We start from the raw sequence: 18,875 nt of genomic DNA on the forward strand, positions 1-18,875 counted from the left end.
TGGGGCTCTCCACACGAAATCATGCACACGAAGGTTCACAGAACTGTTCACCATGGCCCTGGGAGGGGCAACAACCCGAATGCCCACTGACAGGGGAATGGATAAGGAAAATGTGGTCTGGCCTCACAGAGGAGTATAATTCAGCCACAGTGTGGAAGGAAACACTGCCCCATGCTTACAACAGGAATGACCCTTGGAAACACCTCGGCAGGTGAAAAAGCCGATCACAAAAGGCAACATGTTGTGTGCTTCCATGGACATGAAATGGCCCGAGCAGTCAAAGCTATGGAGGCAGAAAGTAGATTGGTGTGTGCCTACGGCTGGAGGGTGGGGGGAAGGGCAGGTGACTGCTAATGGGTACAGGTTTATTTGGGGGGTGATGAAAATCCTCTAAAATAGGGTAAGGACTGCACGAGTCTGTGACTATACTAAAAACCACTGAACCGTGCATTCTAAATGGGTGAATTACATGGCATATGAGCTCTACTTCAAGAAAGCTGCCATAAACCAAAACAAAAGAGAACACTGAAGCTCCCCGCAGGCCCGTGTCCTTGGCTGTGATGGGCCAAGAACGGAAGGGACGCTCTATGAACAAGACACACAAATACCTGTCTCAAAAAAGGACAACCTGGTGCGTCCTGCCTGCTGCACTAGGGCTGTGCCATAAGACTATAACCCAAATAACCCAAAGAGAGAGGTTTTCTAAATTGGTGCAAAACCCAGGACTTGCTTTCTTTCCAGGGTCTAACTTTTCCCACTGAGCCATTCTTGCTTGTTCAGACTGAGCCCCGGTCCCCTCTGCCCCGGGAGGCTGCAAGCTCTAGCAGTCCTCTGATGGGTCCTCATTCCTCTCCGGGCAGGAGAGGTTGGCTTCCCTAGTCCACAGCCCCCCCAGCCTCATCCTCTGCCCTTCTCCCTGGCCAGCACTCATCAGCAGGAAAGGAGGAGACAGCCCAGCCTGCTATATTAGGAAACAGATTTCTCAGCCTCTCGCAGGCCTGTTCCTTGGAACCCAAGCTATGCAAGGCTAGATTTTCCCGCTTATAGGAGCATGCCAGGAAGCTGCACTGCTCTGTACCCTATCACCATGATGGGGTGGGCAATGCCAGCTAGCCAGCCAGAGCATGGCAAAGCGGCTGTCCGCCAGGATCGCCAGCTTCTGAGAATTTCTTTCTTTCTTTCTTTTTGAGTGTAGTTGACACACAATGTTACATATTTTTCAGGTGTAAGACATAGTGACTGGACAACTCCATAAGCTATGCTGTGCTCGCCACAAGTGTAGCTACCATCTGTCACCTTACATCTTGCAAGGCTGTTATGATACCACTGACTATATTCCCTGTGCTGCCCCTTTTATTCCCAGGACACACTCATTCCATAACTCTATCTCCTGCTCCCCTTCACCTGTTATGCCCAGCCCTCAACTCTCTTCCCTCTGGCAACCATCACTTTGTTCTCTGTATTTATGGGTCTGTTTCTGCTTTTTGTTTGTCTGTTTATTCATTTGTTTTGGTTTTTTTAGATTCCACATATAAGTGAAGTCATAAGGTATTTCTTGAAAGGGGGCAGGGGCAATAGGCAGCATTGACGAGAGGGTAAAATGGGCAAAGGGAATGAAGAGAGCAAAAGGGGTATTTTAAGTTAAATTAAATTTTAATATTATTATTTTTTAAGTAGGTTCCATGCCCAACGTGGGGCTTGAACTCATGACTCCAAGATTAAGAGTGGCATTGTCTGACTAAACCAGCCAGGCGCCCTGAAAGGAACAGAAAAAGAGGGTTTTGAGTGGCCCAAGAGAGAGAGAGAAATTAAAATGCAAGAAATTAGAATTATATTTGCAAACAGAGAAATCAAACCAGACTTAAGAGAAAAAGAGTTATGAAAAAAGACCCACCACAGGGATTCTCCACCCAGAGAAAAGCCTTCCTGGCAGACAAGGCTGTATCTTCCTTCCTACCTTAATTGAGCCTTCCAGCACTGGGACCACTGGCTTAAAAGCAAAAGGAAGGGGGAGGAGGGCAGCAGTTAGCATTGACTGGGCACAATCTGGTGGTGGACAGTGGCCACGGCTGCCCAACGATGTGGATGTACTTAATGCCACTGAACTGTACACTTAAAGATGGTTATGAGTACAAAGCTTGCATTAGATATTTTTGGTTACCCAAAGAAAATGATGTTTAACGCAACTTAAAAACAATTTTTAAGTTTTTATTTATGTTTGTTTTAAGAAGAGTAAACTACAAGGCCATGGATGGAAAAGATGCAAGAGTCTGAAAAAAATTCCAAGTGCAAAGGCACAGTGTGGACACTGAGAGAGCCTTGCCGAGCAAGTGTCGTTGGGGACCCCACATGGAGGCCACTTGCTACAGAGGGCATAGACTGGCCCCAGCACAGTGCTTGTGCTGCTGTGCCCATGAGAGACATGGTTTTCTTGACTTGACTTGGAAGCAGGTCTCCTGACTCCCAGGCTGGGCTCCTTCTGCCCCACCACACTGCTATCTGGCTCTGGTCCTTCCTGCCTCAGTCCATGTGTATTTTGTGGGCACCTTGTCTATACTGGGCTTGGGCAAGCGCCCCACCAGGAGATGCACTGATTTAGGTCAGACAGAGAACAAGTTTCACATTAGCCAGCTAGTGGGGCGACACACCCATGCAAAAGCTGGGCGACTTTGGAACATTCTCTATAGGGTGGAGGAAGCTAAAAAATGGCCACCACAGGAGAAAAAACTCTAGGTAGAACCAATAAAATTGCAGTAAACGACAAGTCTCTGGTGCTGCAAAGTTGTGAAAGAGCTTCCACATCTGAGCCTTAAGACAATCCTGAGCTACCTATGCTTATAGATGAGAAATGTGAAGCTCAGAGAGGGTAAGTAACTTCGCTAAATCACACAGCTTACAAATCTAGAACTGGAACACAAAACTCAGGAATTCTAACTTGAAATTCCATGCTCTTACTACTACACTGGGTGGAGAGCAAAAAACCATCAGCACCTGGTAAACCAGAAAGCTCATTTTCACAGTGAAGTCAGGGATCTGGAAGGGGAAAAGAAACTAGCCAGATGTCAGGCCTGGAGCATGGTCCTCAACCTTTTTCCCACAGCCACACCCTCTGGCCTCTTGAATGGATGCTTGAGTCTAGGAAGCAAAGCCCACATGTCCACTGTCCCTCTACCCTTTTTCACTGATGAGGACCAACCAGTATCACAAACTGACTCTGAAGAGAAGTATGGCATGGCCCTTTGAAAGAAACAGGGAAAGGGAGACTATGTGTTCTAAAGGCCCAATTTACTTAAATTTACCAAGCGCTTAGTAAACTGGCCTTCCTATGTTGAAGTGATGTGGGGGGTGCCTGGGTGGCTCAGTCAGTTAAGCATCCGACTCTTGATTTCAGCTCAGATCATGATCTTGGGAGTCGTGAGATCGAGCCCTGCGTAAGGCTCTGTGCTCAGCATGGAGTCTGCTTGTCCCTTTCCCTCTCCTACTCCTCCCTCCACCCCCACTCACAATATCTCTAAAATAAATAAATAAAATCTTAAAAAAAAATAAAATAAAATAATTAACTGATGCTCTCAAGCCAGCCTGAGGGGCCTAGAAATGTGTCCAGTGGAGATAGACATACACAAAGGCCTTTCAGAAAGGAGGTTTTCTGCCTGCATTTCCAGAAGCCTGCAACCACATAACTGACAAACACTAACACTCACTTATACAAATGTTGCCCAGGCCCCCAAATGCTCCAGGGCCAAGGAGGTGACCAGATGACAAGGAGGAAGGACATCTCAAAAATAAAGGCCCAACCCAAATAACAAACGGGCAAAGCACATGAATAGATTTTTCTCCGAAGACATACAAACGGCCAGTAAGCACACAAAAAGATGTTCAACATCCCTGATCATCAGGGAAATGCAAAGCAAAACCACAGTGAGCTCTCACCCCAAAACTAATAGGATGGCTACTATCCAAAACCCAAACAATACCAAAGAACAGAAAATAAAAAATGCTGGCAAGCATGTGGTGAAAGTAGAACTCGTGTTGGTGAGAATGTAAAATGGTGCAGCTGCTATGGAAAATAGTATGGAGGCTCCTTAAAAAATTAAACACAGAATTACCACATGATTCAGCAATTCCACTTTTGGGTATATGCCCAAAAAGAACTGAAAGCAAGATCTGGAAGAGATATCGTGAACCCACATGCACAGCAGCATTATTCGGGGCACGTTGGTGGCTCAGTGGGTTGGGTGGCCAACTCTAGATTTCGGCTCAGGTCATGATCTCAGAGTTGGGAATTCAAGCCCCACATCAGGCTCTGCGCTGGGCATGGAGGCTGCTTAAGATTCTCCCTCTCCCCCTCTTCTCTCTCTCCCCACCCTCTAAAATAAATAAATCAATAAAGTTTGCATTATAGCAGCATTATCAAAGTCCCAAAAGGCAGAAGCAACCTCAGGGCCACTGAGGGATAAGCAAAGTCCAGTATAAACCTATAGTGGAGTATTACTCAGCCTTAAAAAGGAAGGGAACGCTGACACACACTTACAACAGGGATGAACCTTGAGGATGTTACGTTAATGAACTAAACCAGTCATAAAGAGACAAATGCTCTACAATTCTGCTTATCTGAGGGACCTGGAGCAGTCAGAATCACAGAGAGAGAGAGAAAGTAAACGGGGGTTGCCGAGGGGCAGGGAGGCTCGTGCACAGAGTTTCAGTCTGGGAGGATAAGAAAGTTCTGGAGACGAGATAACGGTGAGGGTTGCACAACAGCAGCAGGGCAGCTAAGGACACTGATGGGCCTGGAGCTGGGTGCAGGCAGGCGCAGGGGTGAGGAGCGTGACCTCAGAAGGGCAGGAAGAACAGGCCTCAGCCTTCAGGGAGAGGAAGAGTCCGGAGCCCAGGAAGTGAGCTACTGGGTGAGGGGGGCGGCGGGGGCAGAGGGAGAGAAATGGAGAGGAAAGGAGATTCAAAGGAAGCGAGAAAGGAATATGTGGCGAGAGGGAAAGCGGAGTCTAGAGACGGGAAGACAGGGCAGGGGAGGAGCAGGAGGGTAGCGCTTAAGGTCTCCTGGGCCGTGGGGTTAGGGCCATGGCTCAGGCGGGGGGACAGGCCCGGCCTGGCTGCCTCCCACACCGAAGTACCGTGCCAGGAGGAGCCCACACCGTTCCAGGGCCTGGGGATGCTCCGGAGCTGCATATCTGAGGCAGGAAGTGAGAGGTAAACGGCACTCCTGACTAACTTCTCTCCTTCCTAGAGTGGGCCGGGCATCCGGTTGAGCTCTGGGCCCTATACAACAGCTCCCTTCCAAGTGCCTGGAGAAGATTTTTCAGAATAATGAGTCTCTGAAGACTCAGCAGAGAGACCCTAGTGAGCTGGAAGCCCCCAGAAGGTGGTCGACACACGCAGGGCGAGCAGGCCCGCCTCTGAGGAGCCTCGCCGCGGCAGCACGCTCGTGCGCTCCCAACACTGCCCGGTCCACCACGGGCCGTCCTTCCCGACAGCTCACTGCCCCAGAGAGGCTCACGGCACCCCACTGCCCCGCTCAGCTCAGACACCCACAGTACCTTTAGGTTCCCACGGTCCAGGGCGGCGGTCAGGTGCTTGCGGACCTCGGTCAGCTGGGGCCTGGGGCCTCGGGGACTGGCCCCCTGCCGCAGGGGGTGCTCCTTCAGGGACTGCTCCAGCTTCGACTCCCCAAGGAGGAGCTCTGCCATGTCATCTACAAAGAACCAGGTGAGAAGCTAAATGGGAGCTGGGAATGGTCTGTGTGCTGGGAAGCCCCCCAAGGACTTCGGGACTACCACGCCCTTGCTATGTGCCCTCAGCAAGGCCCTTCTGGAACTTCATAATCTTAGAGGGAGTCCAAGTGGGCACCAGCTTACAGTGAATTCCGTTTATAAATAAGAATGTTCCAGAATTTGTACGCAGACAGGGGATAGCTCATTCCTTTGTCACACGTTTACTGGATCTAGAAAGACTAGAGACATATTAATATAGCGAGAGTGCAAGTTCCGTAGGAAAACACAGCTGCCTGACTTATTTTTCAGCAGGATCTGTATAAAACAATACTATGTATTTTCTCGAACACTGACGCAGTGAAATCTCCTAGCTCTTTTGTGTTCTCACAAATGGATGTGAGCTGGAGCAATGTCTTGCACAGTCAGATTCTTAAAACAAGTTTGTGTCAAAATGACGTGAATGCACCCAGTTTGTTTCTGCCTAAAACTCAAAGCTATACAGACACTGACAACGAGGAACCTCTCCATGAAGGTTTTACCCCTAAGAGTACTCTACTTAGAGTTGCAATTTCGTTACTGTCTGTGTCGGCTTGTTAATTAGAATGAAGAGCTCACTCCAGAAGTAGCTCTTGGGAATCTGCACATCTAGACATTCTGAATAAACCCAGAACAATTCATACACCAGCCTGAGCTTGACCTATTTGGGACAGGACCTAATTGTATTAAAATATAAGCACAGTGTAAAAGGCAGCTACGTAGTGTAGCTACTACTACTGGGCTGCAAAGTTGGGGGGGACCCCAACTGGAGTTAGGGGCCAAAATGGCCTTTAGTTTTATCTTTAACATTGCAGTCCCAAAAGGAGAACAGATTTGCCTATTATTTAGGTAATCTAAAATTAACTCCAGAAAGAGTTATGGAGCACCCACTGAGCTTCTGAGTGGTAGGTGCACTGAAGGCTGAGAGCTATAAGGAGAACCTTCCCAGTCCTCTGGCCAGTGACCCAAATCTGCCAAATCTAAAGTTCTCAGCAGTGTCTCTGTCTGTGTACTGGGAAGCCCAAAATAGTCTCTTAGAGATGAGACCCAGGGTCCTGGGATCGGCCAAGCCACAGCAAACCAGGGCTGAGTTAAGCTACCGAACTCAAGAATTCCCTCGGTTGTCCAAGAAGGAAAAGCAAATTGCCTTTAACATGAGGGGAGGCTCAGGCCGGACCCACAGCAGCATCCTACAGCAGAAGACAATGAAGCGATGTCTGCAGAGGACACAGGGACACACAGCGTAAGCCAAGGGGCCTGGAGCGGGCCCCAACGCCAGTCAGGTGTGAGAGCCGCAGGCAGCCTCCTCCCCAAAAGCAGGAGCCCTTCCTTAGAATGAAACGCAGCTAAAAAAGAAATCCAGGGCTCAGGGATGAAGGATGTGTCGGCAAAGGCCTGACCGTGGGGATCAGAGCATTTACATATAGAACACTAAATGCCTACAGGAGTTAGTTTCGGAACAGAATAGGACTGCTTGCTATGAACCAACCCAATGCAGAAGTGACAGTGTATCAAAATTGGGAAGTGCTTTAAAACATGGTAATACATGCTTAAAGAGAAAAACATGACTCCGATCAACTTCACTGCACTCTTGTAGGAAACCACGCCACACAGTGACACATTTACCTAGAGCTCAACAATTCCCTTAGATTCACTTTTTGTTTCCTTCTTCCCATTAGTACTTACTGATACTTTATTTTTAAAACAGCTGCTGCCCAACAATGGATGCAAGCCACATGTTATTTTAAAAGTTGCAGCAGCTATGTTAAAAAAGGAAAAAGAAACAAGTGAAATTAATTTTGATATCTTTTAACTCAATATATGCAAAATATTGCTAGTTGAACAAGCAATCCATATTTTTAAATTATCAACATGTTTTATATTCCTTTTTGTAATAAGTTTTCCAAATCTAGGGGCGCCTGTCTGGCTCAGAGCATGTGACTCTTGATCTCGGGGTCTGAGTTCGAGCCCCATGTTGGGCTCAGAGCTGACTTAGTGTACTTTGCACTTATGACACATTTCAATTCGAACCAGCCACATTTCAAGTAGTCAGCAGCTACCCGTGGCTAATGGCTATGATATTGGACGGGAATGTGATCACCATTTATAAAAGTATGCCTGTTTATCTTTATTCTGTCTGTTTCCCTAAAAAGATGTCTAGAATGAGTATCACTTAGGAATAAGTAATAAAAACTACTGAATGATAGGAGCTGGGATAATTTTTTCACTCTCTTGCAGTTTGAATTATTTTTATTGAGCAAAATCATTTTAAATTACGTTTAGGAAAAACTGTGACTCTTCTTTAAAAACTGGAAGTATATACCTTGGGACATTAATGGTGGTTATTTCTGAGTGGTGAGACTATTAGTATACATTTGTTTTCTTTTCTGTATGTTTTAAATTTCCAAAAAATAAAATAACATGAGATTCAGAGTCGTAGGTATAAATCTCAGTTTGTCACACTGTGTCTGTGGCCCTAGGATTTAGCCTCAGTGTTTTGGGGGACAATTCTAAGAAAGCCCCTCTGCACATATGAGCTGAAGATTCCTTTCTCCGCATTATCCCCCGTCACTCCCCCCACTCCGATGACCGCCCTGCGGCAGACTCCTCTGACCTTGCAGCTGGAAATGGCTGTTCCAAGCAGAATCCCCAGGCCAACAAGCAGAGACGACAGCAAATCGGGCTCTCTGCTGCCTGCCACCTCTTCCTAGCTGTGGGACCAGGGGCACATCGCTTACCCTCTTGAAGCATCAGCCTCCATTTATGAAATGGGAACAATAAATACCATGACCATAGCAAGACTGGATGAGAGCTAATGAGTTCTCAGCGATGGAAATGCTGTGGCCTGGCCTGCCACACCTCTCAACTAGACCTCCCAGGATGAGTCGGGTCTGGACTGGCAAACAGGACAAGGAAGGGCAAACCAGGCTGAGGGAACAGCAGAGCATAAGAAAAGTGGGAAGGCAAAAGCACACTGGACCAAGCGGCCAGAGAAGAGGGTGTGGGCGAGAGAGAAGACAAGAATGGAGACTCAAGTGGGGAGCAGAACATGGCACTAACGGTTCCCTTCTGCCTGCTCAGCCCCATCCCCACGTAAAACAGGTCCTGGCAGTTTCCACAGGCAGTTCTCCACACAGAGGCCCCGTGAACTTCCTCCATATCTTTGGGATGACTCGGAAAGCTGAGAACACCAACCGCCATTACTTGATAAAGACCTATTAATCTTCCCGCACTGTTCATCAACCCCTCCCCCACACATGCCCTATCCCAAGCCAGCCCCAGCTGCCCCAGGAACCTCGAGCACCCCAACCTGGGCGTTTACATATCTGTCTGCCCCTTCAAGACTATAATGAGAGCCTGAAGGAAGAGTCTGTGTGTTACTTTTTGGTCTCAGAGCACAGCACAATGTCTGGCACAGAGTCAGTACTCAATAAATGGTGAATTAACTCAGTGACAGGCCAAGGCACTTGACCCATACCCTCCTGTGTTGGGCCTGGTCCTGCCTGTGGCACAATCTGTCAGTTGTCCCCCAAATATTCGTTCTCTTCTTCTTCCTTTATTATTAGAGTCCCTGAGTTTTATCAGTGCACAGAGCTGCCAACGTAAAGACTACTTCCCAGGCTCCCTGGGAGGTGCAGGCTGTCAAACGAGTAAGTTATGGCCAGTGTGATGTGAGGAGAAGTTCTGCATGCAGCTTCTCTGCTGGGCCCTCCCAGGGAATGCGCTTACCCTCCAGTTCCTCTTCACCCTACCCCATTAGCTGGAATGAGTCTGTGGCTGGTGGAAAATGGTGCCTCCATTCTGGTCCTCAAGATGGAAGCCGTCTACTGAGGATCCCAGAGCGTCACAACATTAGCAGCCTTGGTCTCCAACACCCTGGAGCTGCCACTCAGCCCAGGACTGCTTATGATCAATTATCACACTAGAGAGAAACATTGACTTCTACCTTGCTCTTGCTTTAGTCACTGTTCCTCTGACCTTAGTTACAGCGGCCAAACTGTTATCCTAGCTAGAGCTCCCCACTACCAAACAGGCTTTAAGTTGAGAACTGCTACCTGAGAATACCTTACCAGTCAATACTCTTTCCCAGGGTCCCGCATGTCTGGAAGGAATCCCACAGAAACCAACTGAGGCCTTTGGTAGAACACCCCTGACATCACCTCTCCTGTGTCACTGGCTTGCAGAAATATTTAAACAAAGGACTACATACAAAGAGAAGTACAAAACTACCACCTTAGTGCTTTGTAGGATTTACAGACTTTTTGTTTCTTGATCTCCTGATACTGGGGGAACATACCAGAGTCTTGCTGCTAAGATGTGCAGAGAGCCCAGCTCTATCAGAACAACGGGGGGAGCGGGTTGCTGGGAAAGGCTCAGGTGAGAGGAAGAGGCTTTGCACAGAATGTGGAGACACAGCCCCTTGCCTCATGGGAGTTCCAGTCCCTCAGCACCACCCCGCATGCTGTGGCTCTGCTGGAGATGGTAGTCCTGGGTGGTGGAGGAGGAGACAAAGCCTTCACCAAGAACGTTACAGGTACATGTTTACAAGATGGAAAAGGTGGGGAAAGGTCTTTCAAGCAGGAAAAACAGAATATGCAAAGGCACGACATGGCCTAGATGTTTGGGGAACTCAAGTCATTTGTTAGAGCTGAACCATGAAGGGCAGAGAGAGGGAGATGGCCATAGTTGGGAGTTTCCTGCCAGGCAGGCAAGGATCAGCTCCTCAGGTCTGGAAGGAGCTGTGCACTCTGAGGAAGAGCTTAGAGTCCAATTGGAAATTAGCATGCTGGCTGTAAAATCATTTGTGCAATTTTAAACATTTTCAGGATCCAGTGAATCTTCCAAGCAAACAACATTTTCTTTGCTCTCCTTAAAAAAGGTGACTTCCCTACCACTCGCTCTCTCAACCAGGAGGGTAAAGATTGGAAAAACATCCAATGAACTCAGGCCGGAGAAATCATACAGAGACTGCAAGGCTCCATCCTCACGAGGCAAGGGCTCAGCAGCCCGACCAACGCTCCACTGCTCTTGTCAAGGAATTCAGAGTCCGCAAGTGATGAAAGCAACAGAGGTCACCTAGCCAGCTGTTACTGCCCATAGTGTGTGCGCTTACACACTAGGACAGTGATGTACAAGGGGAAAAAAGGCACCTCAGGCATACAAGAAAATTAATTCCAGCTGGATTAAAGAATTAAGTATGAAATAAAAGAGGATAAAAAGATAAAAATAGAACTTTTTCCATCAGCCAAGATGGAACAAATTTACCCTCCTGGATAAAACCACCACAAATGCAAGACAGAATATATGAAAAAACAATTCTCACAACACTGGATGTGGGACCACAGAGAAAAGTGATCCCTGAGAAGCGGGTAGCAAACAAGGTGAGCTCTGGGATTTGCCTTCAGAGTTCCCGGCTGCCCCACAGGAACAGGGAGCCCTTACATTAGGATTCTGCCTCATGAAAGACTTAAATCTAAGTATCTATCCCCCCACTCATTTGCCTCCTCACACTCATCAGGCACAGAGCAGGGCACGTCCAGGCATTCCACACTGCAGAGGGTGAGGCAGGACTGCAAAGTGGGGCCAGGCATGTACTTTCCAGAATGCAAAAGCCCAGGATTACAACACAGGGGACAGAGCTCTGGCCTCAGGCAGCCCCAGGCTTAATACCAGCTCCTCTGCTTGTTAGCTGTGTGGCACTGGCCAAGTTAGTTAACCTCTCTGAGCCTTCGTTTCCTCACCTGGCTACTGTGAGGCTAAGACATAATGTACGTAATGCAGAGAGTACAAAGCAGGTGCTAAATAGATATGAGTTCCTGTTCCTGTTCCTGCCATTCATTTTGGACTTGGTATTTCCCAGAACGGATATGTTGGATCTAATGAGGTCAGAAAGCACTGTGAGACACAACCTCTGTGCTCAGGAGGCCTGCAGTCCAGTAGGAAGATAAGAATGTTTGCAACATTTATTACTAGACAAGCCATGCCAGGCTCTTACTAAATGCCATGCAGTGGCCTAAGCCATCTGCACAATCCTGTCAGTCCTCCCAACCTTGCTAGGACCTGTTAGCCCCTCCATCTCACAGATGGGGAACCAGGCACAAGAGGGGAAGCAATGCGCCAAAGGTCGCAGAGCCAGCCCATCCCAGAGCTGGGATTTTGAACCCAGGCCGTCTCTCTGCCTGTCACCCCAGCATGTGGACACCAGCTTCCGGAAAAGGGGCTCAGCTTCCCTCCTAACCAGCCGTGTGACCCCTGCCTTGGCTGGGATGAAGCCAAGGCACTTCATCCTTTTGCTGCGGGGCTGAGCAGGCCGTTCCTATGTCCCTTTCCTGCTCACCTGCTAGGACTCTCAGGGGACAGGGATGAGGAGGGACTCGGGGGTGCCCAGGGCTCGTTCCACCTTTCCCTCAGGCATTTTTCAGGGTTTAAATGAGGCTGCAGAAACCAGCTCTCCAGGAACTTACATAGAGCTAAAGCCTGAAGCCGAACAGAGACTACTCCTGGGGACCGTCACTGAGAAGAATACAGGGAATCAGCCCCAGCAGGGCACTCTGGCGCCATGTTTTGTCTCCAAACAGACAGCCCCCCAGGCCCCAAGCTGGCCCAGCTCCATGCCCAGGCGGCTGCAGCCTCCCTGATCCCCCTGAGGAAGGGCCGGGAGCTATGGTCTTTGCCACTTGAGGTGACCGCCCCTTCCTCCCAGGCTTCTTCCTCATGGGATAAACCACTGACACCGAGAGATTTGATCAGATGGGGAAGAAAAAGCTTAGGGTTTCTACTCTATTCCAGGGAGTACTTGATACCAATACTAAAACAAAACAAAACAAAACAAAACCAAAGACCCAAATCTCAACAACTGGGATTTGTCAATCGAGAAGCATTTAGGTCTATTCAAACCATTCCTGCCATGGCCGTGATCCAAGAGGAAAAACAAAGCCCCATTCAAGCAGGGACAGCCAGCTTCTCCGTCTCTTGGTCTCAGCAGGACCTCTGTGAATGTCATCCCCTCACTTATCCGCATCTTATAAGTCCTAGGTCCCTCAGCACTCGCAGTGCCTGTCATCCCCCTTCCCACAAAGGAGTGACAGAAACACAGACACTGTTGGACAGTGCTGGTAGGAGCATCGTCGGTATGAGTGTCCACAGAGGGCAACTGAGCAACATCGATAACGTGATTTATGTACCTAGACCACGTGACCCAGAAAGCCCAGTTTCAGTAACGTCTCCCTACACACAAGCACTCTCCGGCACCGATGGTTACCGATGGTTACCCCCAGGGATGTCTGCTATGTACATACAGGCAGTACAGCCCTACTGCTGAGAGCAAAGGACAGAACACACCCGTACCGTCCTCCCTGGGGACCTGTGAAATGAATTACGCCTCGCCCCACATGACGGGACACGGTGTGTCCATTACACGAAGGAAATGGGTCTACCTGCAGCCCCGTGGTAGCCGGACTGTGCACACCGCTCCAGGCCTTCACACCTCCCTGAATCCATGTGCTCTGTGGCCGCTCACCCTGACCCTGGGCTCAGCCATGCGACTTGCTCTGACTGATCGGACAGTAGCGCATCTGACACACACAGAAGCTGGGAAACGGACTTCTCCCTCTGCTTCCTGCTTGCTTCTCTGTGGCCACCTTGAGTCTGTGGCCACGCTGGCCTGGATCTAAGAAAGGCCATGGGGGACACAGCAGAGTCCTCTCAGCCAGGCCCCGCCACGAGAGCAAGCCAGCCAAGGGCAGCCAGGTCACGGAGCTGACCCGCAGCTGGCTGCAGACGCATAAGCGAGCCCCAGCAAGCCCAGAATCATGACAAATAATAAAAGGTAGCTGTTTTAAGACACTGAAGTTGGGATGGTTTATTACACAGCAATAGGTAACAATGTCTGAGAGATACAAATTAGGGTGTGTGGTATGTTACCATTGGGTGTAAAAAGAAAACAACAACAACAACACGCTTTCTAATAAAGCTCCAGATATGCTGAAAATTACTGAAAGGACCCAGGAAAGTCCTAAGAGTGGCTGTGTCCGTGGAAAGGAGCAGGAGGACACAGAGAAGATGTAGGAAGGAAGTTACTTTTCCCTCTTGTATTATTTGATTTTTAGTACCATGTGCATTCCTTACCTGCACAAAATATTAAGTAGTTAATTTAAAATTTAAAAGGAAAAGAAGATGGCATGTGTTACAGTGAGCTCTGACTCTGGAATGCCTTGTCTGGTCGCCCACAGGGGCTGACAAACCTGGCCCATAATCTCAGAGCCGGGGGAAGAGGTCTGAGTCTGTGGTTATGACTGAGAGCCTGTCACCCGCCCTCCCTGGGCCACCAGCCTCCCATGCGCATGCTCTCCAGGCCCCCCGCATCCTTCCGAGACCGTGGCAATCTGTCTCACCTGAGGGTTCCTGGACACATTGTACCTCCCTCCCTTCTCCTGCCAAAATCCAGGCATCGCATGAGATGCATTTCAGGGTCACATTGGAGGAGCCCTCCTTCTCCCTCAGCGCGAGCTCCCCACACTCCCCGTGCTCCTCACAGTCACACACCAGCCAGCATCTGGCATGGACAGCACTGAAGGAGAAAGAGGCATCTCTGCCCTTGTGCTGCTTATATTCCAGAAGCGAGACAAACCAGAAAAAGGCCAGCTAGTGGTACGAGATCAGCGGAGAGTTAAAACGGGGATGTGGCAGGGAGTGACCAGGTGGCTACTTGAGGCTGCGGGGTCAGATCAGAGCCAGAGTCTCCCAGGAGTCTGAGTTTGAGACCTGCATGACGAGACAGAGTCAGCCATGCAAAGATCTGAGGGACGAGCACCCTGGAGTGGGAACACAGCTGGCACATTCGAGGAACAGCAAGAGGGCCGTGTGGCTAAGGTAGCGGGGACGGATCAGGGTAGTCAGAGGGCGGCTAAGGGCAGCCATGAACACGCTCACAGACTGTGGTCGGCAGGGTGGCTTTCCTCTGAAGCACACCTTGAAGCCTCTGGAGGGGGCTGGGAGTGTGCGAGCAGGGGTGAAGGGATCCCGTTGAGGTGTGCAAAGACACCTCCCCCTCCGTCCACTGTGTGGAGAATGAACTCAGGGCTGGAGCAGAAGAGGCGATGGCAGGGATGGTCGGAAGGTCACTGCAGGAGTCCGCCAGGGGGTGACGGACACGGGGACAAGGGGGCAGAGGTGAGAAAGAAAGAGTGCAGGAAGTGCAGGCAGAGGAAGGACACAATTTGTAGGTAAGATAAACAAGACTTACTAACAGGTTGGACTGGAGGTGTGGCAGGCAGAATACCCCCCACGGCCCTGAAATGACTGTGTCCGAGTTATTGGAACCTGTGAGTGGCATAAACCTGTCACGTTACAAGGCAAAAGGGACTCTGAGGGTGTGATTAAGTTACAGACCTTGAGACAGGATGATCCTAGATTATGTGGGTGGACATGCCGGGGTCCTTGGAAGGGGGAAGTAGGCGGGTCAGGGTCGGAGGACATGCGGTGGTACAAGCATGGAGAGTCACAGAGGAAGCTAAACCGTGGGCTTCACGGATGGAGGAGGGGCCGAGAGCCAAGGAACGTGAGCAGCCGTGGAGGCCGGGAAAGACAAGGGCACGGATTCTCCCCGAGAGCCTCCAGAAGGAAGACAGACCTGTGGACACTTGAGTTTAGCCCAATGAGCCCCATTTCCGACTTCTGACCTCCAGAACTACCAGAGAACACATCTGCATTATTTTAAGCCAATAAATGTGTGATCGTTATTAGTTACAGCAGTGATGGGACACAAATGCAGGAGGGATGAGGAATGGAGAGGGATTAAAGAGAAATTCTTCTAGCTTTGAGGCGGCACACTGGACTGGATCTTGCCATTTGGTGAGGCGAGAAGAAACAAAACCAAGAGTTCTGTTCTAACTTAAATAACATTGATACCCAAGTAGACAAGTCAAGTTGGTGGATGGAGGTTGGCTATCAAAGCTGGAAGAGAGTGAAAAGAAGGACCCAGTAAAGAAAACAGGACTGTGTTTGTTACGGAAACAGGTTAGAAGTTTCCGGAAAGATGGAGTGGCCAAGTGGGTTAAAGGCAGCTGGAATATGGAGGAAGATAAGAACACAAAGAGAACCGTTGGGTTTGGTAACAGGACAGGACGACCTTCACATGGGAAGTCTCGGGGCGGGGGTGGAGGGGTACCGGCTCAAAGGAGCAGGCCGAGGAGACAATGGTTCTTTGAAGAGGCTTTGCTGAGACAGAGCAGAGAGGTGGGCAGTAAGTCACAGGGATGAGGGCTTAGGGAAGGTTTTTATAGGAGAGCCTAGGGTGTCAGTGAATCCTGGAGGGAATGACCTGGGAAAGAGACAAGGAATTGATCCAGAAGCGAGGAGAAATGACAGCAGCCTGAAGTCCTGAGGAGGCACAAACAGAGGGATTCTGAGCACAAGTGAAGGGGCTGGAGCCTCTGCACAGTGACAGGCAGGAGAGCAGGCACACTTGGTGGTGGGAAACAAGGGGCTTTCCTACTAGTGTCCGTGTCCTCAGTAAAGTTCATACCAGCTCAGGAGCTAGGAGAGACAGCATGGCATTCCAAGAAAAGACCTAAGAAGGGGAAAGAGTATGTGAAAGCAGGGATACGAACATTCCCGAAGCGTGGCAGCGCCTCTGAGGTCGCTGGTCATCAAGTGCAAACGACCAGAGAGGCTGAGGGCTTCCTCCCACATTTGTCTTCTCAGCAGCACACAGGAGCAAGCAGAGAACTGGATGTCATCAGGGTAGGGCTGCCGCCGAGCAGCAGGGTGGAGAAGACAAGGTCATGTCACCCTGCTTCTCATAACCCTCCAGTGGCTCCCCTCTCATGCAAAGTGAAAGCAAAAATCCTTGTACCTTACCCCCTTGGCTCTGACCTCCACCCTGTCCCTCTCACATTCATGCCCCATCTCCAGGAGTCAGCACATAGCAGGTGCTCTGTAAATATCTCTGAAACTAGCAGATCAATCCATGGATCTTCCTTTCACGGAGAGGACCTAACCAAATACCTTAGCCTCTGGACACTCAGCTCTTCCCCAGGGTGCCTGGCACGTGGCTGGGACATGACTGTTGCCAGAGACCAAGCCTTCCTGTTTCTACCTCCGGCCCTCCATTGTTCCCCCTCTAATATCTTTGCTCAAATTATGACCCAGTTCCGAGGACCTGCTATTTGGATCTTGACTGAAAGGCAAAGGTGCCATAAGTCAAAGATTAAAGAGCTCAAAGAAATTGGCAGAAACGATATTCTGGGAAAATCTTGGTAGTTCGGAGACCAGGCTTCATGCCAAAACCTCCTCCCCATGTTCACACACAGTGCAGAGGCTGGAAAGACAAGATGAGAGAGTAAAATGTGGGAACAGAAGACAATACTTGCTCTGCACTGGCAGAACAAACAAGCATACTAGTTTAACACACGCACACACGCGCACGTGCACAGGCACACGCACACACACTTCCCCTCAAAAAGCCTTGTTTAATAAGAGAGAAGGTAACTTGAAAGCCATCTTGGAGTTGGTCTGGCCTGTCCCCAGGGCCCAGCAGGGCAGGAAATGACTCTAACAGGGCAGGGGGATGTTATCAGGCCAGCCCAGAAGGCTTGGAAATGGCTCTTTCAGGAAGCCAGTCCCAGACAGTTGAATGCACACCCACACAGTCAGCAGGCACCTCTTGAAGATTCAAAGCGCTAATCCACGCCCTACCCTCAAAGAGGATAGTGTAGAGGGAGCCAGGGGCTATCGAGTCCTGGCATGGTGGGGTGGAAAGAGGATCAGGCACACTCAGAAGACTGTCGGAAGTAAGAGAGGTCTGAGCTGGCTGAGCCTCAGGAATTTCTCCAAGTGAGAGAGGATTTCCCCAAGTGAGGGTCTAGGCAGAAGGGAGACACCACAGCTGGTGTGTGGGGTAAAGCAGAGGCAGGAAGGAGGCTACCACAGGACATGAGGCAGCTGCAGAGGGCATGAGGGACACACAGTCCCAAGGACTCTAGGCCCAAGACTCAGTGGAGATCCGACTCCCCTGGCCTGGTGGGCCAGAGAAAGGAAAGGCATGCGCTTGGCATGTCCAGCAATATCATCTCATCAACTCAACACTTTTTTTTTTTTAATTTCTTTTCAGCGTAACAGAATTCATTGTTTTTGCACCACACCCAGTGCTCCACGCAATACGTGCCCTCCTTAATACCCACCACCTGGCTCCCCCAACCTCCCACCCCCCGCCCCTTCAAAACCCTCAGATTGTCTTTCAGAGTCCATAGTTTCCCATGGTTCACCTCCCCTTCCAATTTCCCTCAACTCCCTTCTCCTCTCCATCTCAACACTTCTTACTTGAGAATAAAAAGCTGCTTCTTGTTAGGCTTCGAACCTGCAAGGGTCAGAGAAGGCAGTTAGTCAGGGGAGGCAGGCCTCACAGCCAAGGGGCGCTGAGCCAGCCCGAATGTGAGGAGATTGGAGGGACAGGGAGAGGCAGCAGAGAGACCCGGAACCCCTCCCTGGGAAGGGTCACTCGGCAACCATCGACCCTTCAGTTGCACAAGAGACATAGGAAGAGAAGGTCATGGACATCCAGTCAGCCTGAATAGCAATCCATCAGCCAGAACTCGCCCAGAGCCCCAGGCCGGCAGGGCCATCCAGTCACCAGAGGGACAGCACCAAGAGTCTCAGTGTCTCAGGTGGACATTCCCTCCCCTGGATCCCCGCCATCCTTGTCCTCTACCATTCCCAGCCCCAAGCACATAGATGCTGGCTCTCCGCGCACTAGACTCGAGCATGACCATGGTCTTAATGGCACTGTACTCCAGGTTGTCAGGCAGGGGCTGGCGCCCAGCACACGCTCACTAGGTGTTTGGGAGTAAATGAATCTAAGTTGACTCCACAAGGGCAACAGCCAAGCTGTTCTTTGAACAACGAACTGAGCATGTCGGTATGTCAAAGAACTGCTGTGTGTCAGACATGGTGCTGGAGACGGAGCAATGGGCAAAACAGCGAAAAGCCCTGCCCCCGTGGGGCCGACAGCCCAGTGGTCACGTTCTTTGTGGCGTCCCCGATTTGTGTCCCAGAACCCCCACACAGAAGTGCAGAATGAACAGCTGCAGGAGGAGGACTGGGGAGTGTGTCAGA

General features: G+C 50.0%; 1 protein-coding gene across 3 annotated transcripts in view; it reads right to left on the reverse strand.

Moving 5' to 3' along the window:
* Nucleotides 1-18,875, reverse strand: part of TTC7B (tetratricopeptide repeat domain 7B) — a 246,743-nt gene that overhangs the window by 218,459 nt on the left and 9,409 nt on the right. For all 3 annotated transcript variants that reach the window (XM_032878627.1, XM_032878626.1, XM_032878628.1), the window contains exon 2: nucleotides 5,553-5,707. In XM_032878627.1, coding sequence (XP_032734518.1) covers nucleotides 5,553-5,707 — 155 coding nt within the window. The remainder of the gene's footprint in view (nucleotides 1-5,552; nucleotides 5,708-18,875) is intronic.

This window comes from Lontra canadensis, unplaced genomic scaffold (assembly GCF_010015895.1).
Source record: "Lontra canadensis isolate GAN:19392208 unplaced genomic scaffold, GSC_riverotter_1.0 scaffold64, whole genome shotgun sequence".
Classification (NCBI taxonomy): domain Eukaryota; kingdom Metazoa; phylum Chordata; class Mammalia; order Carnivora; family Mustelidae; genus Lontra; species Lontra canadensis.